This window comes from Lepisosteus oculatus, chromosome 5 (genome assembly GCF_040954835.1).
Source record: "Lepisosteus oculatus isolate fLepOcu1 chromosome 5, fLepOcu1.hap2, whole genome shotgun sequence".
NCBI lineage: Eukaryota > Metazoa > Chordata > Actinopteri > Semionotiformes > Lepisosteidae > Lepisosteus > Lepisosteus oculatus.
The window spans coordinates 49,161,897-49,182,414 of NC_090700.1; the positions used below are offsets into that span (position 1 = coordinate 49,161,897).

A 20,518-nucleotide genomic window follows, 5' to 3' on the forward strand; every position below is an offset into this window, starting at 1 on the left:
AGCGATGGGTGACGTGGAGCAGCGGCAGGCGGCCAGACAGCAGCAGAGAAGGATGTGATGTCACAGACACCGCCCACCGGTGGAAATGTTTCGTCATCGCACTGTAGTATTGTGCAGGAACGACGCACAATCAATGGAAAATATGGTCCTTGTAGTAGTTCTTCATCCATATTCATTAATATTTTAGACATTTTTTATATAACAGAACATCAACAATTAGCAATACACATTACTACAAAAGCAAAGGGACTCAAATATAGCACATAGCACTTCTTATATTTCCATAGCTTTCTTACTGTTTGAGTGTTCCTTTGTCTACACACTGGTATGCCCTGATAATGTCCATAAGGTATCTAAATATTAATGATTCACAAATATAAACAAGGAACACCACTACAAATGAGTAATACAAATTGATAAATAAGACATCCTAATTAATAAAGATTTAATGAAGACAATTTAACAACTCTAGAGCCTTAAATCACTAAATATAAAGGTGGGCTGAGGTTTGCCTTCAGTATTAGTAAAGAACACAGTAAACTCCACAGCGCAAGTAGGGAGCTACATCAGCATGCATAGGCTGCAAAGGAACAAGTTAGGGTTTATTCCATGCTGAAAAGAGAAGAAAGGAAACAATGTTTTTGAAGAAAAATAAGAAAAATCTTACAGGAAACAAAGGAACAACTAATAGGTACATTCCATGCTGAAAAGAGAAGAAAGAAAACAACATTTCAGCTGTGGAGCCTTCTTCGGGTATAAGAAAGATAGTGCAGTCAGCAAAGATATCGTAACTGAGATACGTTAACTTCAAGGTATTGCTGCTTAAAGGGGGTTCCATATGTTACTAAGTCATAGAGTGCACTTACTTTTTTAAGGCTACTTAGTGTTGGCTGATTTGTTTGTTAATAATGACAAAAAGTTGTGTGTTGTCACATGAAGTAAGATTTATCTACTACCAGGACTTGGTGAGGACTAGGTGAAGGTGAGATATGTCTTAATATGTAAAATCATGGAATCTCAACAGGGTGAATTTTCATTTTCACATCACAGAGATGTGATGGGCAGAGCGGTGGCACTGTGGCCAAGGATCAGCGCCTGTGGCTGGAAGGTTGCCGGTTCAAATCCTGCAGCTGGCAGATGAATCCTACTCTGTTAGGCCCCTGAGCAAGGCCCTTCACCCCAGCTGCTCCAGGGGTGGTGTATAAATGGCTGATCCTGTGCTCTGACCCCAAACCTCTCTCTCCCTGCCTGTGTCTCATGGAGAGCAAGTTGGGGTATGTTAAAAGACAAATTCCTAATGCAAGAAACTGTATATGGCCAATAAAGTGATCTCTTACTTATCCAGCCCTTACCAAGTTGGATGGGGTCTCTGCATTTAGAAACCTTTTTAAAACTACAATGCTTGTCTTCTTAATGTGTAGTTAAAAATTGTACTCTGGCTTTATTCACATATATCTGGCCAATTTTGTTTGTCCAGCCCGATTTATATTTGCACCAATTTATAGAACTGAGTATTTTACAGGAATAACTTGAAGTGCAACAACAGTGTTGAGCAACCAACTTGAACCCACCATATGTCCACTCCAGAACTATACTGTTCCATACTGCTGCCCAAATGTTTGGCAACTCTAGCTATGATCTTGTAACGTTTTAGAAATATTTGTATACCAACACATTGTTAATAACCATATGTAATGTTTGATTTGAATTACTGTTCATCTGAACTGAACTGCTTAGTGAAATACCATGCAAACAGTCTGCAAAGCATCATTATCATCATAAAATTACATCTTTATTTCACTGTAAACAAAAGCAAGCAAACATACAAGGATTTTTCATGTCATGGTTTACACAGTAAATGAGAAATGCATCTTTAACAAATGTAGGGCAACATTTTGTCCAATCATACACTTTATTTAAAGATACTGGCAACATGAACATGACTTAACAAGCCCCATTCGGACATTTACACACATGACCTTAACTGTACATTTCTTTTACATCAAGAGTTTAACTACTAAGCCCCTTATTCTTAATGGTCTGAAATTATAAACACAAAACCTGGTCAGGATCAGAAACACTTCACAAGATTAAGTATTAACTGATTTATAATCCCAACATTTCAAACAAGTTGTGTAGTCTTTCACAAAGTGGACACATTTTCATGAAAAGGTATAAAAAATAAATCTACAGTTGGGCACTTTCACCCATAGTTTTGGGTGCCTTATATTTAAAAAATGTACTATGACCCATTAACAGGAATGTCTTCATCCATTTGCTCTTCTTCCTCCTCTTGCTCCTCCTCCTCACCTGCCGGCCCTAAAACAAGTATGGCAACTGATCAGAAGTGTTCACGTCCAGACCCAGAGGACTGAAATTCTTTAAAAGAACTGTATAAAAAAGCTGATATTTTAGGTCATTCAAATAAACTGTGTTAAGTAATGAAGGACCTTGTTCAAACACCATCCAGAAAAGCATTGAGGGTGAATTGTCACACCCCTGAATTACAGCACAGACAAAACCCAAGGCTCAGGGCAAAAGGCCTTGGATTTTACCCTGAGCCAGAGCCAGACTTTTCTTCAAATGTCTTTTGCAAACTGTTCCAATTAAGACTACATCCACTTGAAATCATCAGCTGTCAGCCACTCACCTACCAGCTAACATCCATTCAGCCCCAATGTATCTGTCTGCAAACATTTCAACAGCAACAGGTGGGTTTTACAGTTTGCATGGTTATTAGTGGGGTGTGATTGTCAAGTCTCATCAATATACTGGGACGGATTCAATTTGATCCCACCCAAGATACATTCAACCAACAGAACACTGACCAAAAAAAAATCATTTCCTAGAACAAATCTCTATATAGCACCTCATATAAGCTTTGTGCCACACTAACCTTGTTTCTTATCCCTGCCTGGAATCTGTCCCGACTGCAGTAGTCCATTCAACCTCTCCACTTCAGCCAGAGATGTGGCATTTGCTATGGCATTCTGTAGATTGACAGGAGAACCCACAACATGAAAGCATGTCACAGCAATGACAACTTTTTTTTATAAATACAAAAACAGTAAACAGTAAGTAAAAAATTAAGCAAAGACGGAAAAGACATGCCTGTGCTCTCAGGTGTTAAGATAAAGAGTTTACTGCAAATAGCACAAGCATTACAAATACCTGTCCTGACCATACAAGAGTCTAGAGTTACCTTAATAGCTTCGACATCTGCTGGGGATGGCCCGGTTTTCTTTTTTTCAGCTTGGAGGGCTGCACCAGGAGTGAACCTACAACACAAAAGCAAAGTGTCACACACACCCCTTGCCACTGTATAGCTTCTCGCAGCCCTTAACACTAAGTTTGAACAACATCAGTGTAGTATCTTTTCTTTGTCAATATACTGATACAGTCGGGTACTTCTTGAAACAGCTCTCCTCAGAAACACTGAAAACCATCAGACTTACTCCAAGACCCGAAACTGAGAATTTATGTAGTTAAAGAAATGGTGGTTGTTTTTCCTAGTGAATGCCCAGGAAAAGTTAACGGACATATGGGCGACTGTGCAACTATCAGCCAGGTTCCAGTGTTTCTGAAGGTCAGTGCTAGATCAAGTGCTTTCATCTTACGTTTTTGTTCTCTTGGCAATATCCTTTGCAAGCTGTGCACCCCGTTTGCCTTTGAACATTTTCTCCGCCTCCTGACGCTCCTAAGGCGATACATCACACAGTTAATGTAAACAGTTTCCACTTGACAAAACTTGTAAGAGAACCGTAAACAAATCCTTTCAGCTTTCCCTAAAAGTACAATTTCCCATTTCTGCCTTGCCACAGTGTATTTCCCCAGTAATGTCACCAAGACTAGAAAAAAAAAAACAAGCCGTTATGTCTTGTAAAATTGATGTAGATTAAAATGAAATATTATACATGCACTGAGAAGTTTCCTTGATTCTGCACAGAACTTTAAAGACTCATTTGTCCAAACCCCCTTTCCTTAATAAGGTCAGAATTTACCTTCAGTTTCACCTTCTGGAAGTCCAGCACTCGTATCTGTGGTATCTTGTTGATCACATACAGCCTGTAATGTTTTTTGTTGGTTACTGGATTCCTTAAAAGGCTGAAAAAATAAGTACGAGGTTAGTTTACAGTTGACAGATAATTCAATTTACAGATGTGAACTACAAAGTTTTGGAAAAAGCAAGCCAAATTCAATTTTATTTCAAATTAATTTGAAATTAAAAGGTTGAAAACTGTGTTTTACGCCAAAAACTTGTATTTACAGGCTGATGCATGTTAAACAGAATGATATACCAATCAATACCTTCTCGATAATATAGTTTGGGTTCAGGATATTGTATCTTTCTGTGGAACTGTGGAGCATTTCCTTACAACAACAAAGAGTTTGACAAGAACAATTTGCAAAATCTCCAAAAACAAATGTTAAGGTACTGACATTTTAATGACTAATGAGAGTTTATACACTGACAGAACTACAGGGAAAAAGCAAACATCCTAACAGAGAAAGTAGAGAAAACTGATTTCTGTGTTTTTTATATTTATCATGTTAATTCCATCTCAATATTCCCTTTAAGGTATGCGGTCTGACTTCTGTTTTCCCAACTGAAAAACGAAAGACAATCACACAGATGTCAATTTATTTTCTATGACCATACTAAAAAGACCCGAATTGTGGCTGGAAAAAAATATATATCCAGAACCCCAGAGCTCCAACAACTCTGGAGTAAAAACAAGAATCTGCTCAAAGGCTCAAGAATCAACCAAAACCAATAGTTAGTGACTGAGTGGAAATGCGGTCTCTATTGCCAAATCATGTACACCACATTCATAGACAAAATCACTTTCAGCTTCCACAGACCACTAATAGCATTCAGCAAATAAATGAAAGATCAATGAATGACGGGCTCTTGACAGGTACTGACAGAAAAGCATTTGTCACATGCAAAAATTCCAGCCTGGGTTAAAAAAATTGGACTCCATGTGTTTCACCGCCTATAACAAAACTAGCATTCCTTCGTGCAATATATTACAGAACATAAATCTTTCTATCAGAAGGTATTTTACTCTTCAGGTTGTAGACTTGTATTACTTGGAACAAGTAGAAATTTATACCACGCTGAAAATAGAAGAAAAGAAACAACTTTTCGGCTGTGGAGCCTTCCTGTATTACTTTACAATTTGCAGTACTGCTGCAGGAAGTAAGGTTTTAATTAAGATGAATGACAAGAGAAGACAGGACCCATATCCTTATTCATTTAGTTCGGCTCCCTGTTAATGATTATAGTTTTACCGTTACACTTAATACCAAACCAAATTTCCCAATGAATTTCAATTTCAGATAAGAGTATGACCACAACAAGAGTTAATTCATTTTAGAGGAAGCCAAAAAATATATATATACCTCAGTAAGGTTAGGCTCTTTACCGATGCAAGAGGATCCAAATCCCCCTAGGGAAAAAATAAACAGATTTAGAAGTTTTTTTTATTTTTAAAAAGGCACACTTGAAAATCCACATTAACACTGGGATGCATGTGAGTCAACACATAACACCACAGCTTAAAACATCTTTCTGCATGTGTAAATAAGAAAGGCCAGACAAAAAAAATAGCTTACCAGCTCCTGGATGTTATTACTTGTGAGGACTAATTCTCTCAAATTTGGAAGAGACTGTTCAAGACCTTCACCGATTCGGCTAGAAAACACAACAAGCACAAGCTTACAAGATTAAACCAACAATGAGGACCATGCAATTAAAGCCAATTAACTCAAATTTACAGGAAAATACTCTTTATGCAGTGTACAATTATTAATGAATAACAGTTCCAGTTATGCTCACCATATCCTGTTGTTATTCATCAACAGCGTTTTTATTCTTTTCAGCAAGGGAAAGCCATCTAGCTTCCTGATTTCATTGTCAGAGAAATCTATAGTGTCAAACTGATCCAATGTGGCTCCCAGGTTTTCCAGGACAGGGATTTTATAACCTGAACACGAGAAATTGGGATGAGAACAACAAACGGGGACAAAACCCACAATACTCTAGTACTGCTACTTAACCACCACTCTTAACCCTTCATGGCCAGTCAGGAAAGTGTCACCAGGAGAATGTCTAGCCTGGTAGGACTGTCAAGTAAAAAAACATCAGACTGCACACTGAAGATGGACACTGACCAGAGTTCATCTCTGTAATCGTACTTATCGGCCACTGAAAACAAGAATCTCAGCCACAATCAAGGCGCACCAATCTGCCAAGGTCTCCTTTCAACGAATGGAAAAAAAACCGTTTTTTTCAGACTCAACTCTAGTTATTTGTCGCTGAATCATTAGCTTATAAATGTATCTCACTCCTCATCCTTGAAAAATGTATAAACTAATAACTGTATGCATCTAAAAAAACAATAGCTGCATATCTCGTATATAACATGATTTGAGACCCTAGCAGCACCCCAGTATTGAACACGGCTACATTTAAAATAGCTGCAGAAACCCGTCAAGGACTTCTGAACTCGCCTTTTATCAATATTGTCGCATAACAATGAAAATTTTAGAAAAGAAAACCTTACTGCAATGCACGTGCACGTTCTACTGTTTTCACACAAAAACAGTAAAATTATTTCATGCCACGTACGAGTTATTACGCTTATTTAAAACGGTACATTTGTGATAAAATAATTCGCAAGAAACGATTAAAAACAAAACGTTCCGCCTTGAAAGGTTAAGTGCTCGACACATCGGATTTTAAATTGCAAGTGATGATATACAAAATCACAAAATATTATTTAACTCGGTTCAATATCTTCCGCGGCCTTTGTTAAATTTACCGCTTTATCCGTCCTGCGGCCCGCAACGTACCTCGAAGGTCCAATTCTCTGTCGCGAACAGGGTTTGTATACTGAGCCGCCTGTTCGATCAACTCTGCCGACAACTTCACCATAGCAACAGATAGATTTTGTTCTTAAAGAAGGTTACAAATAAAATTTAAACAACCACAACCAAAGCTCCCTCAAGAAAATCTTTCCCCTAGCACGCCGCTAACTGGCTCTGCATTTATTCCCAGCATGCAGCAGTAGCCAGCATCGAACCATAGAGATAAACACATTAGAGCGGACTACCCAAACAACCCGGATGTTTCGTATGAGAAATGAGAGGCCATTTTGGTAGGGCTCATATTCCAGGGCCTGAACGCAAACCTGTAGTGGGTAGTAAAAAAAATACTAAATTATAGAGAGTCTACAGAAAATGCAAAACGATATTTTTATCATTTATTGTTTTTAAAAGTATATAAAACATTTATGATAACATTATGTTTATTAAGACATACTGATTAAAATACAGATGCTACTCATCCCTGCACTATATCAGCTTTATTACTGTGCAACTCCCAACTGGTAACCCACTGAAACGATGCAGGTGTGAGCCTGGCCAGTACCTGGATGTGAGACCTTCTGGGAAAGCTAAGGTTGCTGCTGGAAGAGGTGTTAGTGGAGCCAGTATGGGCCGCTCACCCTGCAGTTTGTGTGGGTTCTAATGCCCCAGTAGTGACATGGACAGTGTACTGTATAACAAACGACGCTGTCCTTCGAATGAGACATAAAACCGAGGTCCCGACTCTCTCTGGTCATTAAAAATCCCAGGGCATTTCTAGAAAGCCATAGGGGTGTTACTGTGGTGTCCTGGCCAAATCTCCCTATAGCCTTTATCAATCATGGCCTCCTAATAATCCCCATCTATGATTGACTTCATTACTCTGGTCTCCTCCCCACTGATAGCTGATGTGTGGTGAGTGTTCTGGCGCACTATGGCTGCTGTCGCATCATCCAGGTGGGGCTGCACATTGGTGGTGGTGAAGGGGAGACCCCATTACCTGTAAAGCGCTTTGAGTGGAGTGTCCACAAAAGCTCTATATGAGTTTAATGAATTATTGCACAGCTTTCAGGAGCTGGTGCTGGAGACTGACAATGAATGTGGACCAATATGGAGACACAGAGAGCAGGAGCTGCTTAACAATCATTAATTTATTCATTTACTTTCCTTTTCCTTTTTCATACAGTGACATGTGGCATTTCACAATACAGCTGCATCGACCATATTGAGACAGAGAAGAGCATGAGCTTGGATGAGATCTTTGGATCATTTGGTTACTCAAAGCCAAGCAAGCAAGACTGTCATGCCCGACATCCCTCCCTAGAGGGCGCTCCACTGCTCTCATTATTGTTCGTGTGATTTAGCTCTCCAGGTGTACCCTTTTAGCGTTATTATTTAAAGACCAGCTCCTCCAGTCCTCGGGGCTCATCATTAGGGTAAGATGTCGTGAGGCCCGCCTAGTACCAGGAAACCCTACGTCCGTCTCCTGAGGGCATAGGCCTCATCCCCGACACCTCCCGCTTCCTGAGCCCGGGGTCTGGAGGATCTCGCCCCGTCACCCTTGGACCTCCATGTTTCGTTCGTCTGTGTGCTCCCCTCTCTCGGGGATTTTAACTTTGTCGCGTTCCAGGATGGATTTCCAGTTGATGGACTTTCGGACTGTGCTTTGACCTGCCCTTGGACTCGTTTGGATTTGGATGCCGTTTTGTCTTCCCCGTACACTGTCTCACGGACTGTCACTATTATTTTGTGCACTATTAAACCCCTGTGTGTTCCTTTTTACCACGCCTCCTGTTTTCTCCAGCTCTTACCGCATCGCATAGGGTCTTCTACAATATCTGACACGGATTCCAGTCCGTGTCCGTTACAAAGACGGGCTAAATCGCCTCTGCTCATTTGCAAGCTGTCCTTATGAAGGACTAGAAAGGTTTGAATTCGGTATTCTACTGTAAGTCTATATACACTACAGACATGTAAATGTAAAAGAACAGATTTTTTTGTTTACATAAACATTTGTAGAGAGAGTTTAAAGTGTTTTTATTAAGTTTATACGAACACTTCATACAGTACTTGATTTACATACATTTATTGCTTAGCTCTTTCCGAAAGAATATAGTTCTGCATTTGGCAGTTTGCATAGGCACTTACAGTATTAAAAATTAAGCTCTACACCTCAGCAACATTAGAAATAATGCACTCACAATGCCGATTATACAAGGCATCATCTTATCTATTTCTACCATCTTAATGAGAAAGTCTCTTTAAAAAGATGATTTCATTAATAGCTTACAGACTCGGCATGCAATGCTACTGTGAGACAGACTACCTTCCAAATAAAAAAATAGACACCTGTATTTAAGGCTTATAGGGGAGAAAGATAAATAAAATAACCTCTGGGGCATACATTCCAAAACATTTGCTCATGAAATCCCAGTTGTCTCCAGTGGTCATATTGCATGCTAGGTCTGGTAAGCCTAGTAAGACGATGTCTTTGTCAGCACACTGTGCCAGCTGGCAACAGGGAGACCCCAGCGCTGACTGGGGTCCCTAACCTCATCCTCCACCGCTCCTCCGAGAGGCCCTCCAGGAGGAGCCACAGCCCCCATCTCCTGACAGGGGGTTGTAGTCTGTGGAGGCAAAGACACAATGTAGTTCAGGTAAACGTTAAACCAGTGTTGTCAGACAAGAAGGTTAACATTTTAATCTGCATTTGTTTTTTGCTTCACGAAACTTATTTGTGTGTCCTGCGCAGGTTAATGTGCGTGGAAAAGTGATTCTACCCTTGTGTATGTCAGCACATTAGATGATGCACCACTACTATCACGGAAAACTGCCTTTTCATATTAAACTGCGGCAATAAAACTCATGGCTGAGCCCTTTTCCCAGCCTGGTTTCCTGTGGGTTTATGTACATTAGGATATGCACTTGGAGTCAAGGCCTGATGGGGTTTAGGATGACAGATGACTGTTATGCATACTGTCTTGTAAGAATGGGAAAATGCCAAGCATACACATTTTAACCAACAGTGCTGAGGCCAACAAATACATGAAGAAACTCCAAAATTTCACCTCTGGCTGCAGGATGAGAGAGCAGCTTTGCTCCACTACTTTCATGTTAAAGATATTTGTAGCTAATCACAATACTTATTCCCTGTACATCTTCAACTTATTGGTATGGATTTTATAATATTAGGAGAATCACATAGTGGCAATTTAAGTTCACAGACCAGTTGCTGTTCTGGCATGCTGTCCATTGGGAGTAGAAGTAAAGATCAGTGTTATTATTAGCTCTTCTTACCATTTGACCTTAGAGGCTTCTTGTCTCTTGTCTTCTTGGGAACTGCAGCGAGCTCACTTGTCTCTTGCTATTAAGAAAGCAAAGACACCACATTGATCCCACCAGATGGTTTAACGTGCACCGCACAATTTCAAAATCCTGCCATTGATTTCTTCCATGGGGAAATCATTGAGAAGCTGTGCTTTTCCATTAGCACTCCTGGAATGCAACTGCCGGCAGACTTAATAACATCATCGCTTTTCTTTCACAGTCATCAGTATTCCACAAACAAAACAATAAAGTGGAGGTACTTTTCACTCAACTTTCAGCTGCTCTGGCACATTTGTCTTTTGAAGTATGTAAGTATGTACTGTACCTCTGTGGCTTTTCCATGTTTTTACCTTGTACATCTGTTTTGCCATATCTTCCCATCATTTGGGTCATACTTTACCTTACAAACTATACTGCCCCAGGCACAGCCTTAATTCTGCTTTTGCCAGTTAGATTATCATAAAGGTGTGCATTTCAGTGTTTCTGCATGGGAAGAACAGTGTTTGTGGAAAAGAGGTGAGATCCATGTGCAACATCACATGTTTTGAGACTGCTTTCAGGGTGGATAACACAGTACAGTGTATGGAGCTTATGTGATTTGGTTGATCATTTTAAAATACCAACCGCGCTCTCATGGTACGGTCTACCTGTGCTGCCTTCGCCTTCCCTCGGTAGCTCTTGCCCTCCTGCATGAACTCCCACTTCTCAATCTTCTCCTTCTTCTTCTGCTCTTCAGCTTCTTTATCTCTCTGCTGCTTCTTCTCCGCCTCCTCCATCTGTCAAAGCACAGAGGTCACAGCATCTGCACTGGCTCACACATGCACAGCGCCACTCCCTTTTGTAATGCTGAATCAATGAAGTAATTATGAGACGCTTGTGCCAGTAATGTTTTGTAAAATATTCAAAAGGAAGGAGAAACATAAGACATGTTTGAAGGAAAGTAATGCTTGCAGGAATTTGCAAGAAATTGCAGATGGCTAATAAAGAGATCTTAATCTTATCCACAGTGAATTCCCAAACAAATGTCGTGCTTTCCCTTTCCAGGAAAAGGAACCACCTGTGGGGATATCACCAAAGTGTTGCTTTGGGTGGACTGATTGGGGGTCCTGGCACAGCCATTTCAGTCTCTGCAACAGAGGTCAGAGATCCGGGCTGCACTTCTGAATTTCTGCACACCATCAAAAAGTAAGACATCCAAACTGGATGCACAGAACAAAAACCGGACCATCTAGATGAAAACTAGTTTAAGCAGGTAACTGCTCAAGCATGTGTAGACTGCAAAGGAACAGGTAAAGTTTTATTCCATTCCAAGAGACATTATGTTTCAGCTGTGGAGACGTCTTCAGGTTCTTCTGCATTCAGAGACAGATGAAGAAGACTCCACAGCCATAACATTGTGTCTCTTCTTTTCCTTTCAACATGGAATAAACCTTTACCCTGTTCCTAGATGAAAACTAGACAGGTGGCAACCCAGTCCACACACTTCATAATGAATTCAGTGTCCTTTACACAATTCTGCTGTGCACTGTCTGTGGAACACTACAGGATACATTTACAAGGCAATCTTCTGAAAACACTTCGACATGAATTATTTTCAAATACACCAGAAGGGCTGGGATTGAAGGCAGTGTATTTGTGGCACGTAAATTTTCTTTGAGAATCCAGTTCATATCGTTCATCAGCTAAATGTTCGTTAAAGAATGAAGTGCAGAAAACTTTCTTTCTTAATTAGACTAGTCAAACACAAACTGATCATCATAAAAAATACAGCTATATTGTTATACTGTACTTAACTGCTATCTGCAGTATTGTAGCCTTCAAATTATTTTCTCATGCAGGCAAGAACGCCATTTGTGTTCCTTGACTATTTATTGCATCATGTTTATGGAAAAATACAAAAAGTGTGCATTTACAATTCAGTCTGTTTTCTGAAGTGCTCAGTCCATTATTTTGAAAAAGGATTAAATAAAACAGGCTTGGCTTAATAGAACAATAGACCATTTATCCCACTGATTCTGATATGCAAGGGGTAAAGCATTCCCCAGTGGATTAGTAATTGATTTACTGAACCATTACATTGGCAGGTTTGCATGGAAAGGGAAGAAAAAAACACTCGAAATGCTGCCTCACCAATCTGGCTTTGTGGTGTTCTGCATCTGCGTCCATTTTGTCCTGCATCCGGAGCCAGGCTGCTCTCCTGGCATCATCCTGAGCCACATGTTCTCTGGGATCTACGAAACAACAAGACCTGTCTTCCCCAAAGATTCCATAGTAAAAGGTATCATAATGAGAGGAGGAGTGCGTTAGGATGTCATGTACTCATACACGAAGACTCATATTGATTTTTTCCAGGAAAGATTCTGCTGCTGAAGAACTTAGTAACACCTTCTAACTAAGACTCTGCAGTTATTTTTTCCACTGAGTCAAGACATCATTTTGATGGTGTCTGTCCTGCAGCAACAGTAGTGCATTCGTTCTGTACAGTAACTGTACTGTTATTTTCTAGTAACACAAGAATTAAACATTTAGCATCTAGACTATAGACTATCACATGTGAACAGATTTGGTTAAGCATATTTGCAAAAAGCTCCCTAATTCATTAAAACTTTCCTGCAAATGTAAATGAATAATATTAATAATAATAATTTATAATTTATAAATAATAATATATTAGATATTAATAATCTAGTAAAAAATAAGGGCTTAACATAAGCCTAACATAACATAAGGCTTTGTACTAATATTTCAGATCACCTCCGGTAGATAGCATCATCCTAGCATACTATAACTCTTTTCAGTGCACTGCTGAAGCTCAAATGCTGTCACTCTTAAGTAACAAAAGATGATTTTATTATAAGGGATTGATATTCTACATAATTTAAAGCTGATTAAAGGCTGTTGCTAAGGTTGTTTTCTTGTTTTTAGTCTCTCTGTGAAGATATCTAGGACACAGAGGGAAAATGTGTTCAGTCACAGAAAGCAGTCAAAGGCCAAGGATACCATAAACAACATTTATTTTGAAGGCTATTCTCCTAATCGTGTACACAAATTAAGACCCAGCTGACGTTTCTAGTTAGTATTCAAATGTGATACTAGTGTAGATCTGTCAGAAGTATTGTCTACATGGGTTGTGAAGGCCATATTTAAAGATCTTGTTGCTCTATATTTTTTTCTTAAAATCCCAGATGTTTTCCTGAAATCAATGCCAGTACGTCCAATCTTTTTATAAGTCACCATGTCAGATGAACATGTAGCTTGTTCGATTGTTCTATTGGAACTTCAAGCCATTTACTTTTTTTCTTTCTTTGAAATCTCAGTAAAGTTTTTTTTTCTGACTTTGCCTCTATGCCTCTAGGGACACTGGTATACTTTCTCAATAGTTCAGCAGATGTGATATAGAAGCACAGAAGTATTGACTTCTAAAGTCCTTAAGGTGCGTTCAGAAGCATGAAGGGCTTGCAGGGCTTGTTTTAACTGTGCTGCACCGATTGCACAGGAAATGTAACTGAAACATGGACCTTGATTTCTTACAGAGATTGAAAGAAACAAATCCCTGATCAATTGTATTTCATAGGTTCAGTTTATATTTGTTTAGATAATCAACATTTTTTGTTCTTTATACAATAAGAGATGCCGTAAAGGCAATTTAGGCTCAATAGAACAAAGCTTGTTCCTATTTTCTCCCAGTAATAGATTTTTCTGCTTGTAACCTGTGATGAGATTTGCTCAAACTGAGCTGGCTGACTGCCGCTCCACTAATAGTTTGACAAGTGGAAGGGAACAGGTCTCCCCCAGGGCAGCTGTGAAGAGTGGGAAGAGACTGTGGGCAGGTTTTCTGTCATACTCTTTATCAGGATGCCCCCCATGGAGCAGAGACAGACGGTCTTCGGTAAGACAAAAATACACAAGGGGAAAGAATACATTTTTAGATCTGAAGTTTTAGGGCCTATTTTTAGATCTGAATAAGGTCTCTAGTGCAATGCAGGTTTTGAACAAAGTCAATTTGTCGTTCGGTAGATTGTACTGTGATTGTATTGTATTATAGTATTATAGCATATCTGTTGTATGTTTATGGGCTCTTTATGTGCAAGACACATTCCCTAAGGGGCAATAGAGGTTACTTCAATTCAACCTATCTACACAGAGCTTAAAACAACTCTTATCCTGGCAAAAGGAAAATCCACCAAGACCTGTAACCACTCTGAAGCCAGATCCCTTAAAACAACCAATTTGGTCATATCCCAGTGACCCTCCCAGACAGAAACAGAAAGAAAATAAACCTTAAATACAAAATATGCATTACAACAGTGCCTTCCCCTGCACTCTTCTTCATCGAGAGAATCACAATATCACCTGTCTTCTATGAGGATTCCCATTTATGTTTTTCACTTTCAACTCTTGCCCTGAAACCTCCATTAATTCCCTGCACTGTGGGAACTGCCTTTGCCAGCGACTCTTCTCTTTCGCTGGCTCCCTGACGCGGAGCAGAGGCGGCGTCACGTTTTTTTGTGAGCCATCAGTTAAGTTCTTCAAGCAGCCTGTATGTGCTAGCTGGGCTCTGAAGTTAACCTTGAGCTTTGACAGAGCCACAGCAGAGATGAGAGCAGCTAATTCCATTAGACAGGTGCGATTCTCTCCCTGCCCTGGGCAAAGCCTTTTACATTCAGCACGGCACGTTTCTTACCCCTCTCTGCCTTCAGCACTTGATTGTGGCTCGAGTCAGCCTTCACCGAGGGACTGGGAGCACAGACCTCACTAGGCTGGGGTTGAAAGACAGAAACGTAAAGTGAAACCAAAAGAAAAGCTGGCTATTCTCACCCACGTTAATGGTATGCACAACAAAAATCCTGAACTGTTAATTGCATGCTATTTAATGAATATATCATTTTACACTGGAAAGGAAATTAAATTAAATCTCCTGGCAGAAAAGGAGAGATACTTTTCAGCTGGAATGGCTTCGTGAATAACTTTTACTTGAATAGTGGGCTGTTCAAATGTAGAAAAGTTGATCATAATGCCTTAAAAGATAATGAACCTTAATAATTTAATGGAATTAAATGGAGCTAATGAAGTTGTTTTATTTGTACATTCAGGTATAAATTACAACCAAGCTAGGGAGAGCCAGGGGGATGGGGAGAGTGAGGTGGAGTGGAGTCCCTGCTGCAGGCTCTGCTGCTGTGTCTTGAGTGAGGTACTTTTCCCCAGTGGCTCCAGTCCACCCAGCTGTGAGAGTGGGGACCAGCATTGCTGGGGTTGATGCCCGCAATGGAGTGGTGTCCTGTCCAGGGAGGGGGGTTGCATGGTTTGTAGCCCATTGAATGCTACAGAAACCAGGATGAGCTCAGCTCATCGAGCTGCTGTGGCTCTGGTATGAGTTTTACTTTTAGCGAGAGCTTAAGAGTGAGTTCATGCAGCCAGACTGCAGCACACTAAGGAACACAGTCACAGGCTTCTCACACGGAGTTGGAGGATATTCCAGAGTCTTCTGAACTTCAGGTAAGCCTCTTGGTATATATTTTGATATTTCTATCTAAACATTAATATTTAAACACAATTAATGTCTTATGAGTATTATTCAGGACAACATTGGATTTAGCCTTGCAAGACTAGACCTTTGCAGCTTAACATCCAGTTAAGTTGATTTATTGTAATTAGAACTGTACATTGTACAGTTGTACAGTACATTGACCCTGTTTATTATCAGTTAAATAATGAATGAGCCTGTAATGGCAAAGCCTATTGGAAGGGACACTAGCTGAAATATTCTCAAAGCTGTTACCTTTTCTAGCTCTGTTTGCCTGACCAGGGCATCCTGCTGTTTTTGCATACGCAGTCGGGCTGCTTTCAATCGGTCATCTTGGCTTATCCCAGAACCCGGGCCTGGAGAGAGAGCAGGGTCTGTCAGCGCATGGACTTCCAGCTGTCGAGCAGGCTTGCATCTCCTGAACAATTCATCACTTCCATAATGGTGCAGCTCAAAGTCAGGGCCTCATACTTACAGTATCACGCTGGAAACTCATAACGTGGTGAAAACACAAAGCAAAGTGCTGTTTCCCATACCAATACAGTACGTATCTCAGCTCAGCGCTCATCAGCTCATCTTTGACTCAATCCTCCTGTCTGAGGTTTTATAACAGGTCACGTCATGATGCAGTAACATGATTGCTCTGCTAGCACTGACAAGCACGTATAGAAGACACACAAAGATGTCTAACCTCTGCCTTCAGTTTCTCAAACCGAAAGATCCTAAGTTTTTACAAGGAGTTTTACAATGAAATACAAAAAATATTAAATTGATCATACAAAAATTATTGAATTTACAATATTTTTATATTTGTTTAGAAATACCTTTTGCTGTAAATACTTCTTTCTGTTCGGTCTAGGGCAATAGTTTAAAGCAGATTTTGTTGATCAAAGAACTCCCTGGACCTGAAGCACATGTACTGTATATAATGAAACACGGCACAAAAGAGGGTGACTCACCTGGTGTTTTTGCCAAAGGATATTCCATCTCCTAAAAAGCCCAGATAAACTGTGAATCTGAAATGTCTTAACAATACAAGCAAAAAATATATAATATTACATTTGTTATATAATGCCAACATTGATCACGAGGATTAAAAAAGGAAAGGAAAAGAGAGGCTGTATTTTAAGATGTAAATGTGCAAAACTAATAAAATGGTTAAAAAAATAAATATCCCAAAATTAAATTTGAACAGCTGACCTTTACATGTGACAGATCCAACTGTTTCTTCCCGCAGACCATTACTGAAGCAACTAATAAATCTAGTAAGATTTAGTTTTCACCATGACATACATTGACATACATGACATACATTATAAGGATTAAAAAATAATAATATAGTACATAGGTTATACACACCATCACTGACAAAAAGCAAAAAAGTATTTTATATTTTTCTAAAGTTAATATTTTAATCCTGATGTGTACTACTCAGTAATTCAGAGAATTAGTAACTGGTCTGCCCCGCTTTGCTTTGTAAAGCTCCTTAAGGTCTCAAAACAAATTAGAGACTCAAGCCTCTCGAGAGCAGATAATCATAGGCTTATGTGAAAGTGAGTGGTATCTACCTTGAGTCATGGTCTTCACTCCTGTTTATGCTACATGATTTTATGCTGTTTAGGCTTGTGTAGGGTTACTTTTCATAGCCGTATGTTGATTATAAATAGATCTGATATTGCTTGCGCTCAATTTAAAGTTCTGATTGTATGAGAGAACAAAAACACTTCTTTCAGTGATTGATTCATAAGTCTTTTGTTCATCTCAACTGAACTGAACCTCAGATTAGCATAATTGTTTGTGAGTTAGTCTTAACTTTCTGATCAAAGTGCAGTGTGTTTTAGAAAGAAAGGCTTTGTATTCCTGCAAGGTCCTGTCAGTCAAAAACGTTTTTTTTTGTCGACCCTGCTATATTGATGAAGCGGATTATGAGATTAAAAAAAACTACAATTAAAAATGTAATGAATTTATCATTTATAAGTCTAATATACTGTATATACACATCGCTTTAACTGCTTCTTTTATTTTAAATTATGAAGGGAACCACAACAGAAGTTGACAGTCACGCCTTAAAGATGTAATAAACACATTTTGTTTACTTTATTTCACCAATTTTAATAAACGTTAATCTTTTTAGATACCAAAATCCCATTTTACATTTTATCTCATGAATCATTGTCCTATACAAGCTGTCTTTTGAAGATTCAGAAATACGGAAGTCACTGCCTCTCGTTATTAATTATATTTTCAAAAAGCTAGTCGTAGTATAGAGTATCCTGTGTGACATTCAGGATTTAAACTGAAATGATCCATTACTCATATCACTTTTCAGTGAGAAAGGCAATTCGATTGCTGGTAGTCTGAGACCCGCCTGAGATCCTCAAAACCTCTTCAGCGCCATCATAATTTAAGAGATTACAAAGTAATTTTGCAGACGACGGAAGATACAGTATAAACACATTCTCGCCAAAATGGAAACTGGGAATCACGTCTCTCACGCAGGAGGAAATGAATCTATGTTTTGCCATGACATTCTGAGATACTCAAGATAATGCTAGATTTTATTTTTATTTTTTGTTTTTCAAAAAGGCATTCATTTCCTCTAAGAAGAACGACATTGCTTACCTTGGCAGTCAGTTTTACTTTCACTCTTTCTGACTATTGCCGTTTTCTTTAACATCCTTAAAGGTACAGAACTTTTGTTGTGGTTTTTTTATTATCGGATTACACACAGTATTAGTGTTTGTTAAATATGGGAATATGCAGACTGTGTAACATATACATGGCATGGGCGTTAAACTGTAGTTACTCAGTGAAATTTATGTAAATATAACTTGTTGACATTTTATTAGGAATCTGAATTTAAAAACTGTACTCCATGTGTGTACTCCGTAAAACAACGTGTAGTAAATACGTTAAAATATTACAATGCGATATTCAATGTTCTTCAAATAAAATCAATTTAGCATTCACGTTACTTCCCCCTTTTTTAAAAAAACAGTCTCCCTTTTTGCCAGATGGTGGCACACATCCACAAGGATTAACTCCTGGTCGCTGGTTGCCTCCTATTACAAACGTACGTTTACCTGTACTTGTGAAAAATAAATCGAAGTGAACACCCTTCAGGAAAAAAAAAATCAATAATAGAAACACTACACCAAAGTCAGCTGAATTTATAATTACAACCTGGTTGTTGGCTGTCAGGCCTGTATTTGATTTTGACAGGTTATTCTGTAACAACGGGGGAAAAAACATGGTTGTTTAACCGTTTCGTTTTAATTTAAATAAGTTTACGATTTTCAACACTATTTTGCTTTCATCTTCCGTATTCTTTTCCTTACCATCACCATTACTGATGAGACAGGGCAAAATCGTGTAGCTGCTGAAGTGAGTAATAATAGTATGTACTGTTACCTTTCTACAACTGTAGAAAGCTAGGAAGGACGTTGATTCTAAAGAATCCCAGATAAATCGTTTGTATGTTCGTTTCAATATGAAGTGCTCTGAGTCTCGCTAAAAAAGAAAAAAAATCCTGCATGTCACACGTCTTGAGTTAATTCAGATATATGTTGTCGAGCGGTTGCTACATGAGACATGCTACAAAAGCCAGGTTTAAGGTCTCCCTTTTAACAGGTTTAGGCGTTCTAAATGTCTAATAATACATTTTCCACTTTCAGCTACAGGTACTCTTCCTAGTTTCTCACGTTTCTTACTTATTTCTCACTTATTTCAGTCAAAAATAATACAGTGTCTGTGAAATTTCACGGCTGGAAGCTGAATGCAATTGTGTATTGTCTCTTTCAATTTCTCGCCTGTGAAGGCTTAAACTGAAGAATTGATACGTACAGTAGACATTAAGAATCCTAGTTTATACTTCTACTGGTATTACCACATATTACAATAACAGGACTCCAGGACTCCGCCAGACGGATTTGACAGCATGCTTAGCCACGGTACAGAAGATAGTTGGTTTTGGCAGATATAAAAATATATAAACATAAAAATAAGGCTCTTTAAGACTTTATCAACACTTTTTCACAGAGACAACGCGAGTCATAGTAAAAAAAGGACTGCAAGATATATTTTTATTTAGCATGTCAGATAACATTTTTCAAAGCGCACGTGATCAAGTAAAAGGACATTGACCAAACCTGAGACTTGAAATTAAAATGAGAAAACCTAATAGAAATTAATGCCAAATCTGAAACAAAATCAATAGTCTATTACAGAAACAACAACCCTAGCCCTTTAAAGCACAGTCAAAGCAGTGTTAAATAAACTCACTCTCCAGCACATTCCATGATGTTCTGGGTCATTGCTCTGTAATGATTATTTTGGAAGGATAAGTACCTAAAGACATCATATTAATGTACAAATTAAAAAAATATCACCAGGGCCTTTAAAGGACTTTAGTATTTTTTATTTATTTTTCCAGTTCTAGTAAAGCTAGACAAGAAATTAAATAGTGCTCAGGACTTTAAATCCGTATAGTGTGTCTGAACATTAGGTAACATGATGTTTCTGAAGCTCTGACATTTTGATGTTGCCCTGGATCAATACATATCAGGAACCTATTGTTGAAACTATTTTTATGGGCACTAATGATAGCGAGAAGAAAAAAGTCATTTTCCAAAAGCATCATCTGTGTTTAACAGTGATCAGATTCCACATCTACAGTTTAATTCCAGTGGAGTTTCTTTCCCTCAGCAGCTTGATTTTCTAAATCCTTGATACAGAGGATCAATAAAGCAAGCATTTGTAAGACAAGTTGGACTTAGCATTCAACAGTATGTGGCAAGT

At 38.9% G+C, this 20,518-nt stretch overlaps 2 protein-coding genes across 3 annotated transcripts; both read right to left on the bottom strand.

Moving 5' to 3' along the window:
* Nucleotides 1-1,770: 1,770 nt before the first annotated feature.
* snrpa1 (small nuclear ribonucleoprotein polypeptide A') lies at nucleotides 1,771-7,075 on the bottom strand. Its single transcript, XM_006628763.3, has 9 exons — nucleotides 6,859-7,075; nucleotides 5,843-5,990; nucleotides 5,620-5,698; nucleotides 5,407-5,453; nucleotides 4,002-4,104; nucleotides 3,618-3,697; nucleotides 3,203-3,278; nucleotides 2,897-2,990; nucleotides 1,771-2,319 (listed from the first exon to the last, which is right to left on the bottom strand). Exons 1-9 carry the CDS (start codon nucleotides 6,938-6,940, stop codon nucleotides 2,243-2,245), a joined length of 786 nt encoding a protein of 261 aa, XP_006628826.2. The 5' UTR covers nucleotides 6,941-7,075; the 3' UTR covers nucleotides 1,771-2,242.
* Nucleotides 7,076-8,890: 1,815 nt separating this feature from the next.
* LOC107076905 (selenoprotein S-like) lies at nucleotides 8,891-18,444 on the bottom strand. 2 transcript variants are annotated; one of them, XM_015343196.2, is made up of 8 exons: nucleotides 18,344-18,444; nucleotides 16,681-16,746; nucleotides 15,977-16,077; nucleotides 14,882-14,957; nucleotides 12,328-12,428; nucleotides 10,845-10,973; nucleotides 10,168-10,234; nucleotides 8,891-9,497 (listed from the first exon to the last, which is right to left on the bottom strand). In XM_015343196.2, exons 2-8 carry the CDS (start codon nucleotides 16,706-16,708, stop codon nucleotides 9,424-9,426), a joined length of 576 nt encoding a protein of 191 aa, XP_015198682.1. In that variant the 5' UTR covers nucleotides 16,709-16,746; nucleotides 18,344-18,444; the 3' UTR covers nucleotides 8,891-9,423. The 2 variants fall into 2 exon arrangements, with proteins under 2 accessions (XP_015198682.1, XP_015198685.1); XM_015343199.2 differs by having other exon boundaries at nucleotides 16,681-16,711; nucleotides 18,344-18,441.
* Between the last annotated feature and the right edge of the window lie 2,074 nt (nucleotides 18,445-20,518).

Excerpts from the sequence above, each read along its gene's own strand:
- snrpa1 (XM_006628763.3), bottom strand. The coding sequence starts at position 6,940 with ATGGTGAAGTTGTCGGCAGAGTTGATCGAACAGGCGGCTCAGTATACA. Across the intron at positions 5,991-6,858 it reads CAGAGAATTGGACCTTCGAG|GTTATAAAATCCCTGTCCTG; the intron begins GTACGTTGCGGG and ends TCTCGTGTTCAG. Across the intron at positions 3,698-4,001 it reads TCCAGAAGGTGAAACTGAAG|GAGCGTCAGGAGGCGGAGAA; the intron begins GTAAATTCTGAC and ends GTATCGCCTTAG.
- LOC107076905 (XM_015343196.2), bottom strand. The coding sequence starts at position 16,708 with ATGGAATATCCTTTGGCAAAAACACCAG. Across the intron at positions 16,078-16,680 it reads TCCTTTGGCAAAAACACCAG|GCCCGGGTTCTGGGATAAGC; the intron begins GTGAGTCACCCT and ends CTCTCTCTCCAG. Across the intron at positions 10,235-10,844 it reads GGAAGGCGAAGGCAGCACAG|CAAGAGACAAGTGAGCTCGC; the intron begins GTAGACCGTACC and ends CTTTCTTAATAG.